The 22729-nt window shown below is 40.2% G+C and overlaps 1 protein-coding gene across 2 annotated transcripts; it reads left to right on the top strand.

Annotated features, from left to right (window-relative positions):
- Window positions 1–5925: 5925 nt before the first annotated feature.
- Window positions 5926–22489, top strand: ING3 (inhibitor of growth family member 3; the record flags this gene model as incomplete). Of its 2 annotated transcripts, XM_082007716.1 has the most annotated exons (12): window positions 5926–5953; window positions 6123–6194; window positions 10384–10484; window positions 11859–11924; window positions 13107–13203; window positions 16084–16155; window positions 16443–16562; window positions 17707–17864; window positions 18206–18396; window positions 20444–20636; window positions 21561–21599; window positions 22291–22489. In XM_082007716.1, the coding sequence occupies 12 exons, from the start codon at window positions 5926–5928 to the stop codon at window positions 22405–22407; spliced, it is 1254 nt and encodes a 417-aa protein (XP_081863842.1). In that variant the 3' UTR covers window positions 22408–22489. The 2 variants fall into 2 exon arrangements, with proteins under 2 accessions (XP_081863842.1, XP_081863841.1); XM_082007715.1 differs by having other exon boundaries at window positions 21561–22441.
- Between the last annotated feature and the right edge of the window lie 240 nt (window positions 22490–22729).

Here is a 22729-nt window from a genome sequence, read left to right as displayed (position 1 = left end):
TTCATGCCTGCCCTCAAAGTCTGCATCCACTCCTGTGGCAGCTGTGCTCCTTCAGTCAATCATAATGTCACTATTTTGGCAAATTTCTCAGAGTATTTCCTTCTCCTGCTGCCACTTGCAACTTCTTTGAATATGCTCCAGGGACAAAGGAGGCTGGACAAGAGCATGAATTTGGGTGGAGGGTAATGCAACTGCATTGTCATCTCCTAACTTTCAGCTTTTTATTTTTTTACCTGCTCCATCTGCAAACCTCAACTCTCAGAGGACACGTCTTCTGAGCAGCATGGGGGTAGATGTTGTCATATCCCACATTCTTCTGTGCCACTGATGGCCATTTATAGCATTTCCTCATAGAAAAAAGTATGATTGTACATCTGATAATTATAAAAAGGCAAGAAATATCTTTCATTAAAGATAATCAGCTAAGGCATTTGAAACTTAAACTTCTACAAGTCTTTAAATAATCATTAAAATAATTATTTTCAAACTTTATTCCCATGCATGCCATGTGACCCAGCATTAAGGAGTTTAAAAAAACCAAGCCAACAAAACCAGACATCTGTGAGCGGCAAAACTGCTTAAGTTGGTTCCTTGTGCATTTGTGGCTTACAACAGTGCCTAATACGTTATGTTCACCGACTGAAGCTTTTTCCATGGTTGGGTGTGTGGATTTCCTTGAGTCTAGTAGGTGGAAGGTTCATATTGCAACCTTTTCCTTGGTGAAAGGAAGAAAAAACCCCAAAACTATTAGAGACAACACAGCATTTAAGGAGTACACAATTCAGCTGTAAAAGAACATCTTTTCTTTCAGTGAGGTTGAAAATAGTCAGTTAATTCGATAGAGACAGGGCAGATTAAAAGGATAGATAAAGAAGTGTGCACACAAACATATGGATTGCTCATATAAGCTTTATTTCCTTAGGAAGTCAGGATAAAACGTTTCAGTGATTAATATATAAACAGCAATTGCTCATATCCTGCAGACTTTCAGGAAATAACTGAAATCTGCAAGTAAATTTAACTGAGTCTGTAGCAGATAAAATTACCTAAAAGATGTAATTGCCTCAGTCTGTACACAAAGTCAAGCTGAAAGATATATGGCAGTTCCATTTTCCTGTTGACTGTTAAAGTAAATTAATTATCTGGGGTCATGGATTTGTTTCCAGAAATAGGAATGCAAATCTCAGCATTTGGAAGAGTTTGTAATAAGTATAAAAGGAAAGTGAATTCTCAGATAGATTACCATCCAGCCACAATACTTCTGGGCCAAATTTGCCCTTTTGAGGATCATTTCATGGAAGTGTGAAGTTTCTGCACAGTGCTGCACTAGACAAGGGTAACATTATGTATTTGATAGTCTCACCCAGCTTTTTCCTAGGATCTGGCTTTGGATGGAGTTTCCCATTACATAAAGTTGATTGCCCAGAACAAATACGATCATGCTGTAACCCTTACATGGTGCTCGGTCTCAAGACAATTTAGTTATTTAACTAATGTCCTCCAATAGCCATGGTGTGTAGTACAGCAGGAATGATAGTTATTTCCTGCAGAGGGAGAATGAGGTTGTGGGTGATGCCCCTGCAGCAGCAGAAGGGGTGGAATATGGGAGACGGCGGGGTCCGTGGCAGCTGGGAGGGACAGCTGGACTGTGAGACTGGGAGGACTGGAAAGAATGGAAAAACAGCAACAACAGCAGAAAAATAGCAGGCAACAAACAGGCAGTGAGGAAGAATTATTATAAAATAGTTGAACGCGTGTGAAGAGAGCAGCAGACCCGATGCTGACACTGGCAGACAAAACTGCCAGGAATGCTGCGGCCGACAACACGTGCTCGCAGCCCTGCACCGTGGTGAATGGATTCGGGCCCGCCAGACAGGACTGCTGTAGTGCAGTAGCGGCAGGTGCCAAAGAAACGCAGAGTGCTCATTTCTAGTAGTTTGAGAACTACCCAGGCTTGTAGTTACACGCAGGCTCTGTCGGCACCACTGCCTGGAGCCGCTTAGCTGTCTCCGTGTCTTGAAGTTCTTCGGCGAGAGCAGGCTGGCCTCAGTAACAGACGGGCTTTGCTTTCTGCGCTCGGCGCGTCAGCAGCCCTTGTGTGCAGCGGGCAGTGAGGCTGCCTCGTGGGAAACCGAGGCACAGGAACCTACCAGCAGCGGCTGAGACCTGGCGCGTCAACCTGGGGATGGTCTTTCCTGATTCTTTCAAATCAAAGCATTAGAAACGTGTCTGTCTTGAAAACACAGAAACAAAACATAAGGACTACAGGCCTGGAAACACTCTATTAGACAAGAGTTAAAAATCAGAGTACTGAAGAAAATATGCAACTGAGAGAGTCCTAAATGAGTACAGAAAGCCCTGGAAATCATACCGCTTAGAAGACAGAATGGATCTGGAAGGACAAGGAAGGGGAAGGACCAACGGACTGACAGCAGGTGGAATATGAAGATGGGAAGGATGGAGTTAGAGATGTGGCAAACAACCCTACACGTGGGAAGAGATAGAATAAATTAGACTAATAGAAAAAGGATATTACAGAGATCTGGAATGGGTAAGGACATAAGAGAAGGAGAAGATGTAAAAGTCAACCCCATCTGAGAAGTGTACATCAGAACATAAATCCATGTTTTTAATCATTTTCTTTCCTGTCAGATGAAAACTAATGAAACCTATGCAGGCAATTAGCTTAAGGTAGATCACAGGGCAACTGAAATATTCCTTTATGCCATCATTCTGTCATAGGTGATGATACATGATTTATGTGAAACATTTGCTGAAAAAAATGCCATCAACATTAATAATGTTATATCAACAGGAGAAAACAGCAGCTCCTGTGGCCTCCCTTCCTTGCTCTGTGCTAAGCAGTTCTGTCGCTGTACAGAAGTTTTTTGAGCAATGTCAATTGGGATTCACAACTTGAATTTCTTTTTACCTTGAGTTCACGGTTGGTGTTTAGTACTTTTTCACTCTATTTGCATCCTAATAAACACTGTCATTAATCCATGTTTCCTTATCAGGAGCTGTTCTCATTAGGTTGTCCTAAAAGTTGAGTTAATCAATAGAGTTAATGCTTTACATTTATATACAACAGGAAGTTTTCCATTGTAAAAATAGTTTCTTTTTTTATGGCCTGAGTGGATAACCACTTCTTAAATGTCAGTTTAAACTGAGTTCCATCAGTATGTCATGATAAGCAGCACTTACAGAATCCCACTGAAGTTGGCTACTCATTTGACTACACAATATGAATTAACATTGGCAGAAATTAAAAATGTGACAGTTTCTCCACCTGTCTAAAAAAAAAAATACTGAAGAAGACTACAGGCAGATACATACATTCCTGTTTGCTTTTCAATAGATACTGAACAAAGTTGAATTGTATTTTCGTTTGTGTTCTACTACATAATCCCCTCCCATCTCCTGCTGTAAAGCACTACAATGAACAATTTTTGAAGCAGATTCCTATTTTTATAAAAGCCTCTCACATGTTCCAATAAACTATGAAACATAACGGTGGACACTTGAAGACAGCAGCCTGTCGGCACGCCTGAGTTTCATTTTCCCTTTCCACTAATGTTGACCGTGCACAGGCTATTACTAGAGGGAATGACTCAGGACACAGCACCACAAACTGTGTTTCTTGGTTTGCTTGATCTGGGCATCACAACACACAGGGACTAGATGAAAATACCCTTGCACTGTAGCCCAGTAGCCCTCCATGAGGATTTTGCTGGCTATTCCCAAGCTTGCAAAGATGAGAATGTGGCAAACTCGGGCATAAAAACTGGAGCGTTGGAGAATTCACAAGGTCCCAAAGTCCTTGTTGTCCTAGGATTTTGGTCATGAAGCAAATGGTAAGAACTTGTTGTATGACTGTGTTTCAGTTGTGGTTCTAACAGTGGAGTCTTTGAACGCTATTTGTGTACGGTATTGTTCTCTTAAACTTCTGCTGCATGAACTGTGCTCCCAAACATGTCTACGATGTTTTTCTTTAAAAAGCATTAAAGCCACCACTGAGCATAAAAGAAAGTGACCCAATCAATTCAGATTTATCTAAATTCACCTAGCTTTTCCCCTAATGAATATAGGATGGCATTACTTTGCTGTGCTTTTGCATGGGCTAAGTTCTCTTGCTGCATCAAACCCTTTCACTTCAATAAAAGTGCAGGCATTTGTATTCCTAGGAAGGGTCAATCTTGTCTTCTACATAAAATAAATGGGGCCATGCAATTTCTCACAGAAAACTTAAAAAATACTGTCATTCCTACACCACTGTATCAGAAGTCATACAGTAGAGAGTGATCTTTATGAGCAATAGTATACAGATTCTTTCAACTAAGGCTTCTGGTGGATAGTAATTAAGCTTAATGACCAGTTAAAAACTGTTCATTGGTATGTATGAAACTAGTTGATATTTCTGTTTTGGCAGTACAGACTACATGGCTAATGATGGAGTGAGTACGGAAAGTGACCACTTTGGCATAGAATTTTTTTTGCTAAGTTGATAGTTATTGTTATACCTTTTTCCCCACCTATGACACAGGAATTAAAAAAAAAATGCATACCTGTGTCCTATGTATTCGAGACATGACTAACATCAATCTTCATAAAGGCTACACACAACATTTATGCTTCACGCACTTTCCAAAATTCAGTCATCTTTAGCTAACTACTCACAATATATGAACTTAAAACATGAGAAAAGAATGGGATTTTCCATTAGTCCTGACACTCAAAAACATCCCACGCAGGTTTTTACTGAGACTTGGCTTCGGCATACATTTTCTTTTCTTCCTTGAATGCATATGGCACAGATGAGAACACGAAAAGGAGATGAAAAGCATGGCAGAAAGCTCGCCTGTTCTGCTACCAGAATTCTCAGGCTCCTGTACCTACACCTGACATGACGCAAGCTCTGAAGATTCCTTCCCCCAGTCAAAAAACAAATCCGGATAAAAGCATCGGTCCATGACTAGAACAAAGAAGATTAGAGAGTAATAAAAGAGTGATGAAATAAACTGTTTGGGGATTGAAACTGTGTGAAAGACCTCAGATCCAAACATTTAAAAATAAATTACAGTAAGTATTGTAACTGGATCGCAAGCACTACTATCAGTTCTTTTTTTTTTCTGCTCTGAACAGCAATTCTACAGCCCACGGAAGTTTATGCTCTCGTATGCCTCTACCTGTGTTAGTGATGTATGCTGAACAGAGCAGCTTTTTTCACCTTTGGTCACTCATGAGAAGGCACAGAAATTACTGTAATTTCGTTCGTTTTGCCATTTCTTATGCTTTTTGTGCCTTATTACCAGACTGTGAGCATTTAAAATAACGGATAAACAAAGAAAAGCGGAAAGTCCGATAAAAGACTTCAAGTTTTTCCCTGCTCTTCGCCAGACTCGCGGCGCTGCGCTCGGGTCCCGGGGACCAGGAGGGCCGGCAGCCGCACGCCCGAACTTCGCCCGGCAAAGCGGGGGCTGAAACGGGGCTTCCGGAGCTAAACCGCTGGCATCGTGCCCGGCGGGGATGCCGCAAGGACGCGGGACCGGCGGGACCGGCCAGCAAGGCCCGGCAAGTACTAGCGAGGCGGGGCAGAGCCACCCGGCGGCAGCCGCCGCCGTCGCCTCAGCCCGAGGACAACACCCGGCGGGGGCCGCAGCCCCGCAGTGCATGGCGGCACATGTAGTTTCCCGCCGTCTCCCCTCGCACAGACTACATTTCCCGTGAAGCCGCGGGGGAGAGCGCGAGCCACGGTGTGCGTCAGCCGCGCGGGCAGCCAATTGCGGCGCGGCCGAAGCGAGCGCCGTCAGCCGCCAATGTTGTTTTCGCTGAGTCGAGCTGCTGGTGTTGTTGGCGGCGGCGCCATATTGGAAGGGACGAGCCCCCGTTAGCGAGGAGCCCCTTGGCGCTGGCCCGGCCGCCGCCATGCTGTATCTGGAGGACTATCTGGAGAGTGAGTGTGTGCGGGACGGGGGTGCCGGGCGGCCGGGCACGGCCGGTGGAAGGGAGCCGGGGGGGAGCCGCGCGAAGAGGCGGCGCTCCCCCTCCCCCACGGCGGCGAGTGAGTGCCTGACTTCTCCCTCCTTCTCTCCCCGCTCCCCCGCCCCTCCCTGTCCCCGCAGTGATCGAGCAGCTTCCCATGGATCTGCGCGACAGGTTCACCGAGATGCGCGAGATGGACCTGCAGGTGCAGAGTACGTGAGTCCCGCCCCCTCCGCCTCTGCCCGCCCCCTCCCCTCCCCTCCCCGCGCGCCAGCGCCCGCCCCGCCCCGCCAGCGGGGGGCGGCCGCGGGCATCGGCTCGGCGCTGCGCCCCGCCGCCGGCTGCGGTGTGGGGAGGAGGGAGGGGGAGGCGGAGGAGGGAAGAAGGGGGCGAAGCGGCGGCGGCGCCGCTGGGGCGCTCCGACCTGTGTGGGTAGCTCCGCTCTCCGCCGCCGAGCCCGGGGCCTTAGCGCCCCTTCCCCGCTCTGCGCCCTAACTCTCCGGCAGCGCCGCTGAGGGGCCGCCCTGCGCGGCCGGGCGCGTCTCCTTGGCACCGGCCGCCTGGCGTCGTCTCCTGCGGGGCAGCGGGCGCTGGTGCGGCCGCGGGAGGCGGCGCTGCGGAGGCCCGGCGTCGCGAGGGGAGCCGCCGGGACGCAGCGAGGGGCGGGGCGCGCGCGGCCGGCGCTCGTCAGCCGGTGGCGCTGAGCCACGACCCCGCCGCCCGCTCTGGGCCCGCCCCGGCCCCCGCCCGCGGCCCAGTGCCGAGCCTCGGCGCAAGTAGGAGCGCAGGAGTTTCGCTCCCGGGCTTGTGCTGTTCCCAAAGGCATTTTCGGTGGCACGTCCCAAACTCTTTAGATTTTTGATCCCTAAGAGCAGTGATGGTGGTTTGGAACGTGAGTTATGTCCAACTCCCTCAGCAGGTCGCAGCTTGCTGTCTCTGAAACTTCCCAGCCAGCTCCCCTCATAGTAGCATACCTGAAAGTGCCTTTTGCTTAGCCTCTTGTGCCCTAGCTGACATGTAACCAAATACACAGTCTGTTTTAGGTTTCTTTGTAGATCACTCTGTATACCTCTTCTAATATCCTGATAGAATATCCTGCCTTGTGCTGTTTTCAGGATGCATTTCCTTTTCATCTTTTCTAATGCAATCTTACCTGGGACTTAAGTGTCCCAGTTAGGTGGTGCTGTCATTTAACGCACAGTTAATATTTTCATCTATAACTGTGATGCAAAGGTCTTTGTTAATGAAACTGTTATGGCACAAAAAATGAGAGGATTCATCAATACAGAAGGGTCAGACTATTGAAAAGAAGGAGAGAAGGAGCAAGGGTTGTAATAACAAGTGAATGGAATTACAAGCAACAGGAATACAAAATGCAACGCTATGTGGGACCACAGTTCTTGAAAACTATGGTTTCACCTGTAATACTTTGAAGTGAGGTCTCAGGATTTCCCTTGGATATTTACTTTAGCAGGTCTGTTTAACAGACTTCATTGACATGTGTTGAACTGGCTGTAGAATGTTTTTGTATTCTGTGGCCTAAGTGCTGTCTTGGGTTCAGTGCTTAAAGTTGTTGGAACAGAGCAATGGCTCCTCGTGGGAGATAACACCTCTGAAGTAACTATCGCTGAGGAGCACCAGGAGAGGAAGGGAGCAGCTTACTGACTTAGGTAGTTCTGAGTAAGTTCACAAATTTTATTTCTATTTAGTAGGGAGGCAAAGAAGCTAGTAGTTTTTTTGAAGTGTGTTTCAGAACTGAGCCAGCTGCCACTGCCAAGGTTGCAGTAGTGTCATTTCCTCTGTTTTACCTGAAAGTAGCAAATAATACTCCATATTGTATTACTGGAAGTAGCAAATAACACTGAATGTTGTATACTAAGACCAACCTTAGGCCCAGAGAAAAAGTTTCTCGTACCTTGGTACTTCTGTAATTCTTGCACAATGAGTGACAAAGCATCCAAAGACCATTCGTGAAACTTCTGGACTAGCATCTCTTCAATATCAGTTGCCAAACTGCCTGCTGAATGCTACGTGCAAACCTGGAGGTTGTTCTCATACTGTGACATAGTGACTTACTGTGAAGATTCAGTGTCTCTGAAGTACTTGAAAACAGTACTTTGATGAGTGATGCTGTCCTAGACACCTACATGAGTTGTAATTCAGAGATAACTGTGCTGCTGTGTTTTAGAGTCAATGCTGACTTTATTTATTTAGTCTGTCCTATTTGGACCACATGGACTTCTAGTGTGGCAGGTGCTGCTGTTTGTTGTTGGAAGAAATAATAATCCAGCTGTATTTACTGTATGACCTGATAAGGCTGCTGTGGAAAAAGTGAAGAGCATCTGAGTGGTGACTTGACTCTTGAGCTTTAACTGAGCTCCACACAGAGTGTAAAATGTATTTCTCTATTTAAGTTCGAATTATGAATTATCAGGCCTCCATGGTAAAAGCTCTGGAAAAAGGCCTCTCTTATAATAGAATTTCTGGCAACTCTCTTGGGAAATGTGATCTAAGAAATTAGTATCTCAGAATATAGTATCACAGTTGGATTAAAAAGGTGGAGGGGGAGAAAAGGTGAAGGAACTTGAGTGTACCAGGGAGAACTTTTCATATCATTTAATAGATCTGACTTGCATTCCCTTTTGCTGTTTCTGCCCTTTCATGAGAGACCAAGTTTCTGTGGAAATTTTCCATCATGCAGTTTCACACAAACTGATATGTATCCTCAATAAAAAGTAAAGGGGGAAAATTTTTTTTTTTTTTCATGTCTATGTCTCACCTAGCTGTTTGCACTCTGGGAATAGGAGATAGAGCATTTTGTCTTTTGTCTTTATGGACCAAATTATAGTCATCTGGTCAAAGAACAAAGCTTTTAGAAGCCTCCACATGAAGTGTGTGCTGCTTGCTTGCTACTTAGGCTTCTTAATCTCCCTGAGTAACACAGTGCAGGTGGAAAATGCTTATTGTACAGATTTTCCCATCTTTAACTTGTTTTACACTAAACCTGTTTGACTGTTGTGATTGCCTGCGTCTGAATAAAGTTGTTGTGAGCCTACGTCACAACTGTTCTGGCTTGGGATTAATTGCGCTCTGTCCTGTCAGTTGTTAGGTTCATGTTGGTTTTGATGCCGGACATTCCTGGTGTAGGGAAAATCAATTAATGTTTCTGATCATTTAGTATGAATAGTTTTTGATTACTTATGTGGACAGTTCTAGTTGTGAATTTTCACAGAATGAGAAAACCTCTGGCCTCCATTGAATTTGAAGACTTAATTATACTTCTGGATTCATGAGTTTCTTGAACTAGTTAATTCACTGTTTCTTTGTTTGTTTTTTGGTAAGAGTTGATGGCCTTTGTGTGATCTGGTTTTAGTGGTGGTAGGTAGTTGGTGCACTGTCACGTTTAATTTGAAGCTGCTATCTGGACAGTATGGCTGAGAGTGCTGTGAAAAAATTCTCAGCACTAACATGAGACTAGCAAGGCTGTCAAAGCTAGTTTGACTGAGGCAGCTGCATGGTTTTGGAAATATGCAAGCTGTTGCATGCACAAGTGTCCAGCTGTTGAAATAGTAAACTCTCTGCTTTTTTTTTTTTTTTTTTTTTCTGAAGGAGGGTGGAGGGAAAGGGAAGGGAATCCCTGTTCCCGTCTCAATAAATAGTGAAATGAATAATTTGTAGTTAATATTTTCCTTTCTTATGATAGTTAATGTTAGAGAATTGATGGCTTCATTGTTTCCCTTACTTAGATGAAGTTGAGATTTCTTGTGAGAATCCTGTCCAAATAGTACTTCATCAGTGCATTTATGCCTTAGTGCTACCCTGTGGGGATGGGGGGAATAACCTTGTGAGTGCTTGCAATTTGCTGTCACTCTTCCTAGCATACAATGGAGAGGGCCTTGACTTTAGGGCGGTGACTTGACTCTTCAGTTGCTCTACCTTTTTGAGGCACTAATTTTTTTCAATTATTTGGTTTTGTATTTGACTGTTTCTCTTAGGAGAATATTTTGTTTCCTGCTCAGTTTGTAACTGGCTAGAATGTTCCAAAGTCAGCTGTCTAGAGCCCTGGGTGAGGAGTTTGGGTCGTGCTTTAAGTCACTACCACTGCTCTTAGGGACAAAAAACCTTTAGAACTTGGAGTCCTGCCTGTCCCATGCTGGAGAGCACAAGAACCTTGATGAGAATTCTACCAGAATGCAATTCTGCTTCTTGGAAATTAAGGTAAATATTTCCCTCCTCTGTCCACTGTAACTTGATTGTTTTGGGTTTTTTGTTTTATTGCCTCTCTAATAGTTTGCACCTCAGTCCTGTCAACTTTGTTTAGGAAAAAAAATCCGCCTTATTTCCTAAAGTTTATATACATGAGAAGATAATATTTATCTTACTCTTTTTCCTGTGCTACAGATGCAATGGATCAGCTTGAGCAGAGGGTAAATGAATTTTTTATGAACGCAAAGAAAAACAAACCTGAATGGAGAGAAGAACAAATGACATCAATCAAAAAAGTAAGGGTACTACAGGAGTGGGTCACATTTTTCTTTTGCAAATGAAGATAACCTTAGGAAAAAATAGCTTATGATTGATGGAGACTTAAGTGTTCAGAACTGTGACTTCCTTGGGCTTTCACAGAGATGGATAGAACTACCTAGGAGGAGAAAAATGACTGAAAGGTTTCTTTGATTGAGCATGTCTCTCCAGTTTTACCCAGTATTTCCTAGCATCTTAAAAATTATGATCCCAAAATGGTGAGGAAACCAAGTACTAAATTTTCAGCTCAGACTTTCCGTTTCTGCTTCTGTGACATGAAGCTGCGTAAGTTAATTGGCTTTCTTTTAGAGGATATTTTTCAAGCTTAGCTTCAGCATTTCCTGTGATTCTGCCCATGTCCTTGTATATGTTATACATATGGTATATGTAGCTTTAGGGAGAGAGGAATAAGAAGATGGATGTGTTTTGTTTTATCCTTCAATACTTAGGCATTGGTCATGGTATTGTTAGCAAGGTAGTGCATCATTCTGTCAGGAGAAACTCCTTTCTAGTCTCCTACACTTGCTACTTCAGCCCCTTATTTGGCAAAGAGTTGGGTTTTTTTCTTAGTTAACACAAATAGATTTCTGTATTTAAAAAGGAAAAAGTCAGAGCTCTGACTTCACTAGGGTAAATGAAAAATTTGCTTTTCACTTTAGTTGGACTAAAATTTCAAGTAGTTTTTGCATAAGCAAGATACTCTTCAGTGGAAATTGAGAATTAAAAGGCCCTTAAACTGTTTAATTATAGAGTAAAATAATGTATAAACATAGCTAAAAAAAAAGTTTTATCTGTGGATTTTCATTAGAGCAGATTTTAAAATCGGATTGCTTTAGTCAGTTTATTTTATAATACACTTATGAGTTATATAAATCTGTTTTAAAATAATTTAAGCTATAAATGATATACATAATTGTCTCTACTTAACTACAGTGCTGGAAAGGCCTCCCTTCACAGTACTGTTTAGCATCATTTTGAATGGCAGTAGTATCTGCAATGGTCATAAAGATCCATGCAAAGTAAAAGACATAATCTCATTTTGAGTCCATAATCTTATGCTGTGTAATATAAAATAAATACCAAACTGTTTCTGTTCTTGTAGCATTTCTTGCAGAAATCTGAATATCATTGTAGGAGAAAGTGTCCACATCTTGTAGTTTGGCTTTTTCTAAGGCACAAACCATATCTTGATATGTAATCTCTCATCTAAAATTTAGCTGATTGTTGTTTACAGCAGAGTTTCTGGCTTGAATTTCTTTTAACTTAAATTTTGTGCTGATTAATAGTAGCTTAAAATGACTGAAATGAATTCAGTGACATTCGTAATTTAAAAAAAATTCTCTTTATAACAGGATTATTATAAGGCTTTGGAAGATGCAGATGAAAAAGTGCAGTTGGCTAATCAAATATATGATTTGGTAAGTAGACAGAAGGCTTGTGGTGAATTACCAAAATTTATGCCCAAAGAAGTTCTAAACATTTTGGTAAGCACTACAACTGTCCCACCTGTGCTGTTATGTCAGCTACATATAGATATTTTTGCTGGTGAAAGAAACATTTAATATTTTATTGACTTTTAAGAATTTTGTTGCTTTGGGTACTAGGTGTCACTTAAATACAAAACATACAGAAATAATTCTAGAAATCCTAAGGTTTTCATGCATGTTGATTTTTGTCTTAGTCATTTCTTTCTGAAAAGAGACCATGAGCAAGTTACTCTTCCTTATAGCATGTGCGTTTTGAATTTTAAGTATATTTATTTTACATTTTGTCAGAGAACAGAAGCTGCAAGTCTGACTGCACTAAAATATAGTAGATACAAAACAAGTATTTCTTGTCTGCATTAGTTTCACTTCAGCTAACGAAAAGTTAGTTCAACTGATAACTGTAACAACCTGTTCAATTTTTGGTAGTTTAGAGATAGGTACAGTGTTCTGTCCTATGACTACAGATGAAGAAAGCATTTGGAATGTAGTGTTTATTTCAATGATATTACATCTACGTTTTTTTAAGCTCGTTTTCAGTACCTAAGAGCATGTAATGCTTTACTCAAACGCACAGGAGTCTACATTTTCAGTTGAGAGACCCTTCTACTCAATACTTAGGCGTACTGATGTGTATAGTGGCATACAAATAGCAATTCAGTGAACTTGCAGTTTCCCCTGTAGCCCAACATCTGCTAAAATGCATGCCATGTATTGTTCTTTCTCTTCCGCTTTCTATACCCATACCCACAACACCCCCAAGTCCTTTTAATCCGTTTTCTCAAAAGAAACACTTAACGTTGTGTCTTGGAACATTGCCTACTGTAAGAGGAGGGCTTCTAGCTGCTGAACTAATATGCAGCCTTACTGTATCCTGTGATTGACTGTAGAGCTTCGGAGCAGCAGCGCTGTTTTGGTGTTAATATAGCATCTCTGCTGAGTTAGGGAAATGTAGGTTGACCGAGAAGTTGCACTTCTGTGTATTTTTATACATCCTTAGTACTGCATGGCAGAGAACTGCTGGAAGGGAAATATTTAGCAAGCCTGAGATTAAGGATGTAGATATTCATGTTCCGGAACTGGATGCTACTTATTGTTGCTTTGTCTCAAAAACAGGTAGACCGTCATTTGAGAAAATTGGACCAGGAACTTGCTAAATTTAAAATGGAACTTGAAGCAGATAATGCTGGAATTACAGAAATATTAGAGAGAAGTAAGTATGCATGATTTTTTTTTCAGAACTTGACAGATTTACTGTAAATTTGCAAAATCAAATTGTCATAAACTTGTTACAGGCCTTCAGTATTTCCACTTGTTCCAAAATTGTGTTTTGACCCACGTACTTTTCAGTGATCCTCAAATTTTAGTTTCAATCCCATTTTTTACCAATGAAGTCAAAATATAACTGCATGATTAGAACAGGGGTTTTTTGCACAACTGTTGCACTAGTGAATTGCTACAGTAAGGTACAGAATTCTTTAAACCTGTTTAATGACTGTAGGTATTCAGACAAGTACTTAGCCCTAAGCTTGCCACCTACCCAGTTGAAAGCATACCATTTCTTACTTGAATTGATTGACATCAAATTGAGGAGGGTCATTATTTTAGTTGTAAGTATAAAATGTCAAATAAAGTTAGGTACTCAGTTTTCTTTCTTTAGAGGGGAGAGAATGGTTGTTTTGTAATGGGGTAGTGAGTGAGAAGCATTTTGGGTAAGAAACCTGCATGCTTAACAAATAGAGCAATGCTAGTATTCAGAATGTGAACAAAAATGTAATGTGTCAGCTTTTTGGCCAACTTGGTGTAGAAGAATCTGGCCTTTCTGTATGCATCAACATTTAGACATCAAGTTCAAATGCGATTATGCTAAATTTCAAAGTTGATTCTATTACTGTGATGTCATGGTTTAACCCCAGCTGGCAGCTAAGCACCACACAGCTGCTTGTTCACTCCCCCACGGTGGGATGGGGAGAGAATCACAAGAGTACAAGTGAGGAAACTCATGGTTTGAGATAAAGACAGTTTAATAGGGAAAACAAAAGTTGTGCACACAAGCAAAGCAAAACAAGGAATCCATTCACCATGTCCCATGGGCAGGCAGGCGTTCAGCCATCTCCAGGGAAGCAGGGCTCCATCACACCTAACGATGACTTGGGAAGACAAAACGCCATCACTCTGAACGTTCCCACCTTCCTTCTTCCCCCAGTTTTATATACTGAGCATGACGTCATATGGTCTGGAATATCCTTTGGTCACTTGGGGTCAGCTGTCCTGGCTGTGTCCCCTCCTAGCTTCTTGTGCACCCCCAGCCTCCTCACTGGTGGGGTGGTGTGAGAAGCAGAAAAGGCCTTGACTGTGTAAGCACTGCTCAGCAATAATGAAAATATCTCTGTATTACCAACGCTTTTTTTTTTAGCATAAATCCAAAACACAGCCCCATACGAGCTACTATGACGAAAATTAACTCTACCCCAGCTAAAACCAGCACATGTCATTACTGTTCTTCATACCCAGGGACAATGAAAAGTAACCTAAATCACTTGAGGAGATAAGGAATAAATGTTCTTTCTTTGAACTTCGTGTGGCTTTGTCATAAAAGCTGGGAGTTCTTGGGTATTTGAGTTGTAATTGCTATTACAAATAAGAGGCAGAAACCCATAACTGCAAAGTAAGCACTTTTACTGAACTAGCAACTACAGAAAAGGACTAGTTTATTTTAGTTGGAATCCCAGCTGGAGTTTTAAGATGTGATTCTACCTTCAGTTGAGCTGTGTGTTTGGTGAGGTAGGTGGATTTTCAAGAACTAAAAATAGAAATGTACCAGGCTGCATGTTGCACCTTTAAGGTTTTTTGGGGTTGTTCTAGTAAAATGAAAAGTAGAAACTTCTTAACATTTTTAGCTTTCAGAGTAAAGGCATGTTTTTGAGGTTCCGCCAGAGGGCAGCCTTTGGACTAGTTCATAACATGATTAATGTTAGCTTGGGCAAAATATCTCCGTATGCTTTGAATCTCTTCTAGAATAATTTTCTTTAAACTTAATTTGTAATACACTCAGGTACTTTTTGAAAGCATTGAAAAAGAGGAAAAGAAATGTTGAAACTACAGATTTTGAAAAATGAATGTGAATAATTTTCTTGAATTATCTTCTGTATAAATGTAAGTTGGTAATTACTGCAGCTAGTTCAAAATCTTTTTGCCAAAGATTGATAAACAAACTGTTGCATATTGTTCTAATGGAAATTTATGGTCAAAGTCTCTCCTATGCTGCTATCATTTAGCCTCAAATTACAATAAATGTTATTCTTGGACATAGACTTGCATTTGTGCCCACCTCTTTTTTCTTTTTTTTTTTTCTTTTTTCCTTGTTTTTTCTTTTTCTGTTTTTTCTTTTTCTTTTCTGTTTTTTCTTTTTTTTCCTTCTTCCTTCCTTTCTTGTTTCTGTTATCTGGTTCTCATTTCTCTTTTTTCCTCTTCTTTCTTTTTCTTTTTTCTCTTTTCTCCTCCCCCTCTCCCCTCCCCTCTCCTGTCCCTTTTCTTTTTTTTCTTTGGATTGTTGCTCTGTGTATTTTGAATACTAAGAAAATTTGGATAGTGATCTGAAGCCCTTCCTGTTGGGTGTTAGACCATCTTTAAAGACATTGCTAGTGCTTTTGTGTTTTGAGTCAGTGGGACAAGATGCCTCAATACAGTTTACCTGTTACAATCTTCTTTTCAGTTCATGTTGGTATAGATTGTCAGTAGTCTTGGTGCAGCATTCTCCAACCATCACCAGCTTGTGTGTAACTCACTTGAACAAGTGGCATGTTGTGGGCAATGTTGTTGTTTGTTCTCCTTATTGGCCTTGATTTTACCTTCTTGATTTCAACAGTTGAACAGCAGCAGTCACCAATTTTTATTTTAAAACTGTTCTTCTCACTGTCTCCTGGTTGTACTACAGGAAGGGTTTCAACTGTAGCAAAAATCCTTCTGATTAAAATAAATATAACTGCATAATGATTTGGTTAATATTATAAAGATTTATTTAGCATCTAACAGTCAAAATCATGCCAGTGAGGACTCTGAAATTTTCCTATCCTTTTTATCTCCCTCTTAGGGTCTCTGGAGCTGGATACACCATCACAGCCTGTGAATAACCATCATGCCCATTCTCACACTCCAGTAGAGAGTAAGTATTTGAGACTTAAAAACACGTCCACTTTTATTTTTCCTTATTTTTTCTTGAGTAGTATTAGGGAACAAAAATGTTCAGAATTTTTTTTTCTTCAAACTTTGGAGGGGGGAAAAAAGGCATGATGGAATGATAATAATATCTATTCAGGAGTGCAAGAATGAAATAGTAAGGTTTTGCTGGTGAGGATTAGTTGAAAGTGCTGTTTTATTATCTGTAGTTATAGTTTGACTTTCAATCTGAAAAGGTTTTGCATTTACGTTCCCTTCATTTGTTTCATTTAGAAAGGAAACACAATCCATCTTCTCACCATAGTACAACAGATCATGTTCCTGAAAAGAAGTTTAAATCTGAAGCTCTTCTATCTACCCTGACTTCAGATGCTTCTAAAGAAAATACACCAGGTAATCGTATTTGTCTTGCATTTTATTGCTTTTTAATTGGAAGAATATTTGTCAATTATTTTCTTTTGAAATCAGAGACACATACCCTTTCCGCAGGGATTTTCAGTCATTTGAAACATGAGAAATTGCAGGCATTGTTACTCATCTGTGTTGTCCATGAAGCGCATCAGTTTTGTTGTCATTTAACAGCTGCATCTTGGGTCTTTCTTTTTATTTATACTGCTTGGAAAAAGACAACAGTACAGTTTCGTTCAGCCAGTCATAAAAGTATGAGAGGATAATGCATTATTATTTTCGGGAAAAAGAAACGCATGCAACAATTTCCAAAGTAAGGGAAAAGAATGTTCGCAGGTGTTTTCAGGGGTTGGTCTGATGTGGCATTTAGCTACAATAAAGTAAATGTTTTTATGTGTTGTCTGTTTCAAAAGAGGTGAGAAGTCTTTTTCTGTAGTAAAGAGTAAAATCCCCACAACTTTCTGCCCATTATCAAAATTAGGATGTTTCATAGTTTCTTTTCTAAAAATAAAAGATTGTGAGAGGTTGTAGCAAGCAAACTACCTTATGTTTTGGAATTTAATGCTGTTCATCAGTTTTAAGCACTCTCCCTCATAGCCACTTTCTTTTGAAGGAACTTCAAGTGAGATGGCAAATAAAATGTAACTATGTTTGAGCAGCTGTCAGTCTGTAGATGGCCATGGAAATCTGTGTTGTGTTAAGATGGTGGCTTGTAGTTTTTAGAATTAAGATTGTTAAAAGTTTTTTAGAAACAGTATAGGTGTACAGTCAAACTCTTACTCTTCTTTATGGTTACAGTAGTCAGGTTCATTTCAACGGAGAGTGGGTTCGTATAGACATAGGTGTAGACATAGCAGCTGCTTCTGTTCTTTGATAGCTGAATATCATAGAGGACTGTCTTTCTAAAAGGACTCCTTTGCACGTGAGGATAGGTAGGGAACAAACTTTTTTTTTATTAAGCCAGTAGTGGCTGTGTCAAATGACTTTTTAAACTTTTTTCCAAATGATCAGACTGCTCTGATGCATAAACGGAGTTCCTACTCTTTCACTGGTTGTCATATATAACTTCTTAAAATGCAAAGGATTTTAGTTTCATTTTGAATTTCATAAATGTGTTCTGTTCATCAAGGGTGTCGAAACAGTAATTCATCATCCTCTTCAAACAATGCATACAATACAAACTCTTCTCAACCATTGGCATCATATAACCTGGGCTCATTATCTTCAGGATCTGGGGCCGGTGCAATTACCATGGCAGCAGCTCAAGCAGTGCAAGCCACGGCACAGGTAATGTCAAAACATTCTTGTTTCTGCCATCAGCTATTGATTAAGAAGAAGGACTAGTGATTTATTTTTTTTAGTTCCCATGATCACTTTCAGTTGTTGTGATTCAGTTCTCATCATTTTTGTTTATATGATACAGTTTTATCCTGTAAAACTTGCATAAAGGGACAGCTTGTTTTCTAGCTTTTCCTGTGGTATATTCTTACTTTTACCACGTACCATACATCATTTTGTTAAGAGAGTAACAAATGAACCTGTACAAATAATTAGGAGTTAGCAGCCTGGTATGTCTTCTGTAAGAGCTCCACTGTGTAATCTGATACAATATCAGTATTTCTTTTTAGATGAAGGAAGGAAGACGAACATCCAGTCTAAAAGCCAGCTATGAAGCATTTAAGAACAATGATTTTCAGCTTGGAAGAGAATTTTCGTTATCCAGAGATTCAACTGGATATTCATCATCAGCTCTGGCATCTACATTAACACAGACATTAAGTTCATCAACCACGGATTCACGAAGTGGCAGAAAAAGCAAGTAGGTTTTCTTACTTGTTGACTGCAGTTACAGCTTTTAAGACAACTAAGCTTTCTTCTAAAGGTCATGGGCCATCTTAGAAATACTTTAGAAATATTTAATATCTGAGAGGGATGACCATAGAATAGTTTGGGTTGGAAGACACCTTTAATGGTCATCTGGTCCAACCCCCCTGCAATGAGCAGGGACATCTGCAACTAGATCATGTTGCTCAGAGCCCCGTCCAACCTGAGCTGGAATGTTTCCAGGGATGGGGCATCTACCACCTCTCTGGGCAACCTGTGCCAGTGGCTTATCACCCTGACATGCGGAAACAAACTTCACAACTCAAAAGAGTTATAAAGCATGTGTGTTTATTATGGCGCCGGACGCATGGGGGATATCTCCTCCTAACATGCGTGCGCTGAAACAAAAGTTCATCCTTTATATACCTTAAAGACATGAATATTCACACATCTTCAAAGAAATCACCGCCTCCTTGTTTATCTATTACATTTACATAATGCTGGCATTGCAAAACTATACTACGCATGCACGGGGGTCTCAGGTGGTCGTTGGTGGTCATTAGGGGAGGTAGCCCCCTACTCCTTTTTCCCTTTTATGGTCATAGGTCTCGAGGATAATTTCTTCTCCTTGGATGCTTGCCCTTTCTATTGTCTAGCCAAGCGGTTCCTTCTTATCATCCTTGTTAGAGCATTCTTGCCAGTCTGTCTCTATGCTCAAGGTTAAGATATCTTCTCTGTTCTCTTTAATCTCTCAGTCCTTGCTCTTAACTCTTCTTTGTTTTAATTTTCACGAGGCCTGCTTTAGTCGTGATTAACCGTTTACACATAGTTACAATGTTAGCATTGAGGAAATACAGCCTAAGGACTATGAGAGTAGGCCGTTAAACATAATCACATAGTTAAAGTCAAACGAATCATGTAATCAATAACCTTCCATATATTAAGGAATTTGCAAAACTTAGAGTTGATTAGTGACACATGCTAAAACCTTGTTATTGTTTTAGATCCTTGTTTCACCCTCATTGTGAAAAATATCTTCCTTGTATCTAGTCTGAGTCTACCGTCTTGTAGTTTAAAACCATTGCCCCTTGTCTTGTTGCTACAGGCACTTCTAAAAAGTCTGTCCCCATCTTTCTTATAAGCCCTCTTGAAGTGGTGGAAGGCTGCAATAAGGTCTCCCCGGAGCCTCCTCTTCTCCAGGCTGAACAACCCCAACTCTCTCAGCCTTCCTCATAGGAGGAAAGCCACTTCACAGATAATCACAATGCTTTCCAACGGCTGAACTTCTAGCCCAGGAAAAAGAGTTAATTTTATTTCTGATAAAGATTAAATTTAAAAGCATTTTAAACAACACTATGTCATAGCACATTGTGACAGCAATCACAAGTTGTACTTCAAAGGATTTGTCTCAGAATGCTTATCCTTTTAAACTGATTGCATGTTTTTCTTCATACAGATTTGTGTTTGTTCACAGCACAGTTAATATTTTCTTAGAAGCATTTTTCATCAATGGGTATCTGGTGTCAGGTCTGACCTATAAGCAAAAGCATAGCATTTGTATTCTGGCACTGTTCCTGTGGAGTGATTGGTGATGCTTGAGTGGAGATTAACATAGAATCAGTCATCTTCAAAACACAGCTATCTATTCTGCATGACATAGGACATTGTTTATTTGTAAATACCTTTTTTATTGGTAACATAATTTTTATGGGGACTTTACACCAAGACTGCTGATGAAAATTTTGTGAGGAAAAACATTGATAAAAACCATTTGGCAGTTTAAGGCTCTTAAATTCCATTGATTAGAATAGTCTGTCTTGTACTTGAAAGCTGGTAAGACTTATTTCCTTTTCCAAAGAGCATTCAGTGTGTCCATTTCAGTTCTTGCAATTGTTGAACGAAATCTGTTAGGGAATGATGCTTTGGGATTTACATACTGCAGTATTGCAGAGTCAACAAAGTACTTGTTTTGGGATCCTTTCACTTGGCAGGAAATGAATGTAAATTATGATATGCCTTTTTTTTTTTCTCTCTCTTTTTAGAAACAACAACAAATCCTCAAGTCAGCAGTCCTCATCATCTTCCTCTTCTTCATCTCTGTCATCATGTTCTTCTTCATCTGCACTGGCACAAGAACTGTCTCAGCAAACAGCAGTGATACCAGAGTCTGATTCTAATAGCCAGGTTGACTGGACCTATGATCCAAATGAGCCACGTTACTGCATTTGTAATCAGGTAAGGATGGCTTCCAACCTGAAATAGAATTAGAGCTGCTATTTCGCTGTAGCTGAACTTCCTTCTCTGAATGCTAATTTAAAACATTTGTAGTCTTGAAATTCTGTTCCGTTTTTATTTACTTACTGGTGATATGAATAATGAACTCAACTGCTGAAGCTAAAAACAAGCAGGTTTTCCAGTGATGTGACATACCTGGAGAGTTTTAAATCTTTTAACAAAGACTTCAGGAATAATTAAGTTAAAAATTGAACAGGTTCACAGTGAATTTAGTTAAAATTTTAAGTTAGTAAGGAATTTGCCTGGTCTCTCCTACTTTCCTTTAAAAAAACAAAGCAAAAAAACCTCACAAAAACAAAACCCCAAAAACTGCACAAACAAAAAAATCCAACAACCAAACGAAAAAGTAGTTTTGTAAAAGCTATCTGGAAACTTGAGAAACTGAATGACAACATGAGACACTTTTATTTAAAAATGCCTGTTCTTATTTTAAACACTTTTAAGAGTTTTGAGTTTTTAGAGTTTATAGAATTCTGTAATTAAGTTGAAAGTATTGTTTCAAATGAAGTGCCTGAAATTGTCATGTATGCAAGGGAAATTCCAGACATCAATATAATCTTGAAAACTGGGCTGATAATGTACTGAGCACTGTTTTTAGACCAAAATGTGCTTTGTTCATATGTTTGAATGCTGACCTTTTTTATCCAACCTGAAATATGCAGATTTTTTGCATAAAAAATTTTTGAAAATCAGTTTGCTGTGGACATGTTCTTTGGGTTGTGTAACAAAAGAAAAATTAAAATATTGTTGCTGTTAATGGAAAAAATCAGAGGAAGAAGCTTGAACTTTAGCCCTTTGAAAATGTTGATTGCTTTTAATTAGTAATACAATTATTAATAAGGGGTTTTTTTTCTTATTTATTAGGTGTCCTATGGTGAAATGGTAGGCTGTGATAACCAAGATGTAAGTAACAAAGTTCAAAAGGTTCAGGAGACGTTTGTGCATCTAACTGTTGTTTGCAGGGGTTACTTTTCTTTAAGAGTTGGTTGTAGAGTAGAGTTTTTTAGACTAATGCGCATATGAGTTGAACCATCCTTCAGGAAACAACTCCTCATCTGTCCCCACAGTTCAGGTTCTTTTAGAATGCTTCATCCTTTCCTGGGAAGATTTGACATCATTAAAATGCCCTTTATTTCTGGTAACTTTTAGCTATGTCACTGCTAATATTAGTTGTCCCCTTCAAATAAAAGAAGTTTTAAAATAACAGTTGAATGTAATCGTGTACTTACTGAGGTACTACATTTAAACAGAAGTGAGTGATAAGATTTACTTTTGTGTCACTTAATGTTATCAAAGTAAATATTTTGAAGCACAACATCTTTTGCTCAGTTATGTGAGTCCATCTCTGACTCCTAGAATTTTTATAACTTTCCTTACTCTGTTGAATGTATGTTAGGGACTGAGATCCTCCTCTGTTCTTGTTTTGTCCCATGACTTTGTATGAAAAGCAGAATCTATGCTTTTTACTCATGCTTCATTTTCATAGAATTGTATTTGTGATAGGTGTTTAAAAAAAAAAAACAAAACCAAACACTAAAAACAACAACAAAAAACCCCCAAATCCCAAACTCTGTCTTTAATTCTGTTTTTATAGTGCCCTATTGAGTGGTTCCACTATGGATGTGTTGGACTGACAGAAGCACCGAAAGGGAAGTGGTACTGTCCACAGTGTACGGCTGCAATGAAGAGAAGGGGCAGTAGGCACAAATAAGTTTCTTCATCTGGAAAACAAATTACATACTAAAGGTTTTATAGGGGACTTGGGAGGGGGAGGAACCCCCACCACACTTCCTTGCAACCACTTAAGGGTTAACATAGCAGTCATAAGATCTTGAACTATTGATTTTGCTAGTTGTGTTTTAATATTGTAAGTAAATTATTTATGCACATTGATGTGCTACAGATACTATTCCAGTGAGCCTTGGATTGTTCCAGTGGCCAACATATGCAGACATTTGTATGATCAAACCATTTTCTGTAAGCAGTGGGCATTCTACAATTATTCAATCTTCAAAAAATTCCGATAAGTCAAG

The sequence above is a fragment of the Phaethon aethereus genome (assembly GCF_964289735.1).
Source record: "Phaethon aethereus genome assembly, chromosome: 1".
NCBI classification, from domain to species: Eukaryota; Metazoa; Chordata; class Aves; order Phaethontiformes; family Phaethontidae; genus Phaethon; species Phaethon aethereus.
Note: the sequence above shows the minus strand (reverse complement) of the source record. Positions and strands in the feature narration are given on the sequence as shown.